This window comes from Centruroides vittatus, unplaced genomic scaffold, assembly GCF_030686945.1.
Source record: "Centruroides vittatus isolate TY-2023 unplaced genomic scaffold, ASM3068694v2 contig_975, whole genome shotgun sequence".
Lineage (NCBI taxonomy): Eukaryota > Metazoa > Arthropoda > Arachnida > Scorpiones > Buthidae > Centruroides > Centruroides vittatus.
The window spans coordinates 3,371,863-3,375,241 of NW_027122648.1; the positions used below are offsets into that span (position 1 = coordinate 3,371,863).

Consider the following 3,379-nt stretch of genomic DNA (forward strand, 5'->3'; position numbering starts at 1 on the left):
GTTAACAATGGATTTTTCATGAACATATTTGCAAAAGTAGTTTGAAGTGTATTTTTATCTTAATAGAAATTCACCTGTAAGATATGAAAAAATTACACACAAAATGGCTTCTGGAAAGTTAAAATATCTTCATTAAAAGAAAACATGTTTGCTAAAAGGTCTTTTGAGAATTTTCTTGGAGGATTTCTCATTAAGGAATAATTTGATAAAGATTATTGATAAAAACTTTTTATTATTGAGAATCTTTATCAATGATAAAGATTCTCAATAATTGCCATTTAGATAAAAAAAATGTTTAGTGAAAAAAAAATAATTTTGATATATTTTTTTTAATTTAAAAAACGATTTTATTGGTCATGTTTTTTTGAGATTGGGAGTGATAAGGTGTGGCCATTTCACCATATACATTACTACGGTGCACTTACACAATTAAATTCTGAATATGTTTATCGGGTTTCGGGGTGGAAAGGATTGTGGAAATGTGGCAGTGAAGATCCTTTCTACTCGTCTCGTGATCTTTACAAATGTTCCGTCCCGAGTCGTTCTTTACGCCTCGAGATTGTCCGTTTGATGGTCCGTTGAAAGTCACACCTCCACACTCGATAATTAGTTATATACAGTTTATTTACAAATATCTACAAAGGTATACATTATGCAATAACATTACGTACTCTACTGTATCGAAGCCGTGGTGCCGCACGTCGACTTAGCTGGCCGGGGAACACGAGTCACTCTTCCGGAGATGGCTTAACCTCGTGGCCGTCCGTCTCTACAACAACCTTTTTCCAGAGGACTTTCTAAGAGGAGAACACTCTCTCTATCCGCCTCAAAGGTCTGCCTGTTGTTAGAGACCGCCACGTACCAGGTCCCTCGCCCTTTCTCCTCGCTTTTTTGCCACCCTTCCAATTTAAGGGATTCTGGCACTGCCTCCTGCGACCAATCACTTCCTTCCCCTTCTTAGAGCCTTCCAAGACGTCCGCCCTATCTCCCGCCGACGTAGCTCACATTTGCGTCCGTGCTTTATTTATTCTTGTTTTCTCAAGCTGGCCGGCACGTGGCCAACACATTGTCCCTTAAGTGGAGACGCTCCACCTTTGATCCTTCCGGCCGTTTATGGCCCCGACCCCAGGTGGGAGCAATTACCTCAGTCGGGCGGTTTCTTTGACACAGGCCACCAAAGGCGACCTTTACACCTCCCACCGACAAGGTTCAAACTGCGCTTCAACAAAAGCCTGTTTGACATAAACAATACTACCGCGACACACAGCAGTCTTTACCGTACAAATTATTTTGTTACACTACACTTCCTCCTTTCTTATTACAAGGATCAAGTTACTACAAATAATAAACTATACTAACAATATACAGTATTTAATATTTTACAGAAAAAGATATTTTACACAGTCAATAACATCTCCGGCAAATTGTCCCGTCACATTGCATTCAGAATCGCCTGGTGGATACTGATTACACCTATCCGAAGGACTTAATACCGAAATTAAACTGCCTTGTCTGTACGATCTGGGGGTTCCGGATTGCTCCTAATTTCCCGTCTGGATAGTACGTCGATCTCATTACGATTTTTCCCTCTTCTGTGCGCGATTTTTGCCTTATTATCCCGCGCTACCAATGCCCTAGGGACCGATTGTTCCTTAAGAGGCGTGCGGTCAACTAGCCGAAGGGGAACGCTTGCCTGCCGACTATGACCCGCCTTACAATATTTTCTAGCATCGCTCTTTTTATTTGTCGTGGGGCTCGTCCTATTTTCCCCGCTTTCTTTCGCAACCGTAACCCTCGCGACTGGTTTCCGTCGCCTATTCGTTTTCGTCCGTTCGACTCTCCTCAAAACGCAATAATCGGCTGCCGAAAGTAATGCATCTGTACCGCAGCTAAGTTCGTCAGTTAATGCGCAAGTTATCAAGGCTGGAGCGTAATCATTTTTCTTTTTATTCGACCTCCCTTCTAGTCTTACAGGTATTGTCGCTAACACTGCTGATACCTGCTGCCCAAATGCGCTGATCAACTTAACCTTTCTCGCTGCCCGCGACACGTAAACAGGCACTACAGACTTCCTAATAACCGTCATATCTACCCCCGTGTCCACTATTGCAGAAAATTTATTATCTTTACAAGCGAGCAGGAGATTTTTGTTTACACTAACGGGTACGTTTCCGCTGATCGTTTCCCTGTTCACCTTTACCCTAGCTACTAGCTGCTCGTCCGATTCTACCGTTTCGTCTATTTTAACCGCTCGCGTCGCCCTGGGCTTTATCCTTTCCTCTTTATTACGCCTTCGCGGGCAGTTCTTGCTGAAATGTCCCATTAAACCACAAGTGAAGCATTTGATTTTGGCTTCCCTCGCCTCAGATTCCTTGTTGGTCGCGGTCGCATCCGCCGTTTTATTGGTGGTCTTCGCTTCCGCATACCGGTCGTGGTACGGTATCCCTTTACCCCTCTCGAACCTACGCCTGAAATCTCCCTTTCCTACGGCCTCTTCATGCTTGTCGGCGTATCTGGCTATCTCTTCCGGTGGGAGCCAGCCTTTACCTTCTTGCAATAAAACGTAACGCTTAGTGTCGGCATCTAACTTAGTCTTAAGGTGATCCGAGACCACTAATTTTGTTAGCTGCTCAAAAGAATCTACGCCTCTACTATTCAGATAATACCGATACAGATCCTCCATTCTAGCTGCAAATTGGGGCCACGTTTCTTTGCTTCCCTTTTCAGCGGAAGTGAACTCTTTGAGGTACTCAGCGGCAGACAGTCTCAGCTCGTCTAGTAGGAATTGTTTTAAGGTTTGGTAATCCCTGATCTCGTCTGCCGTAAGCCTATTTAACGCCGTTTTACATTTCTCCGATAGCACCGTTAAAACTAGCTGCCCCTGGAGTTCTTCCGGCACATCGTACGTTTGTAAAACTACCTCTACGGCCCGAAACCACGACGGTACTTCCGCCTCCTTGTCTGGCATTTTAGGTAAAGCCCATCTAATTTTTCTAGCTAGGCTATCCAGGTTACCTCCCAGCTCAGAGTTATTACTCGTCCTAGAATCGCTTCGTAGACGATCTCTCTCTAACTCTATTTCACTTTTCCTAATTTCCATTTCGATTTCGCTTTTTCTAATGTCCCTTTCCATTTCCATTTCTTTGTTTCTAGAGTCTATCTCAGCTAGTCTGACCTGTAAGCGTAATTTCTCTAACTCGTCAGACTCACGTCCCTCTATTTCATTCTGGTTGTCTGTAACCTCGACCTCGGGGTCCAAAATTTCCCTTTCTGGCTCCGTGTCCATTTCCTGGGATTGACTAAGATCAGCCCGACCCCCCTGATCCTCAGAGCATGGCATACCCCTTTTTGACCCTTGAGTCCTTCCGCGTCCCGGCAT

At 44.2% G+C, this 3,379-nt stretch overlaps 1 protein-coding gene across 1 annotated transcript; it reads right to left on the reverse strand.

Moving 5' to 3' along the window:
* Positions 1–1,498: 1,498 nt before the first annotated feature.
* LOC136985672 (uncharacterized) lies at positions 1,499–3,379 on the reverse strand. Its single transcript, XM_067282996.1, has one exon. It carries the CDS (start codon positions 3,377–3,379, stop codon positions 1,499–1,501), a length of 1,881 nt encoding a protein of 626 aa, XP_067139097.1.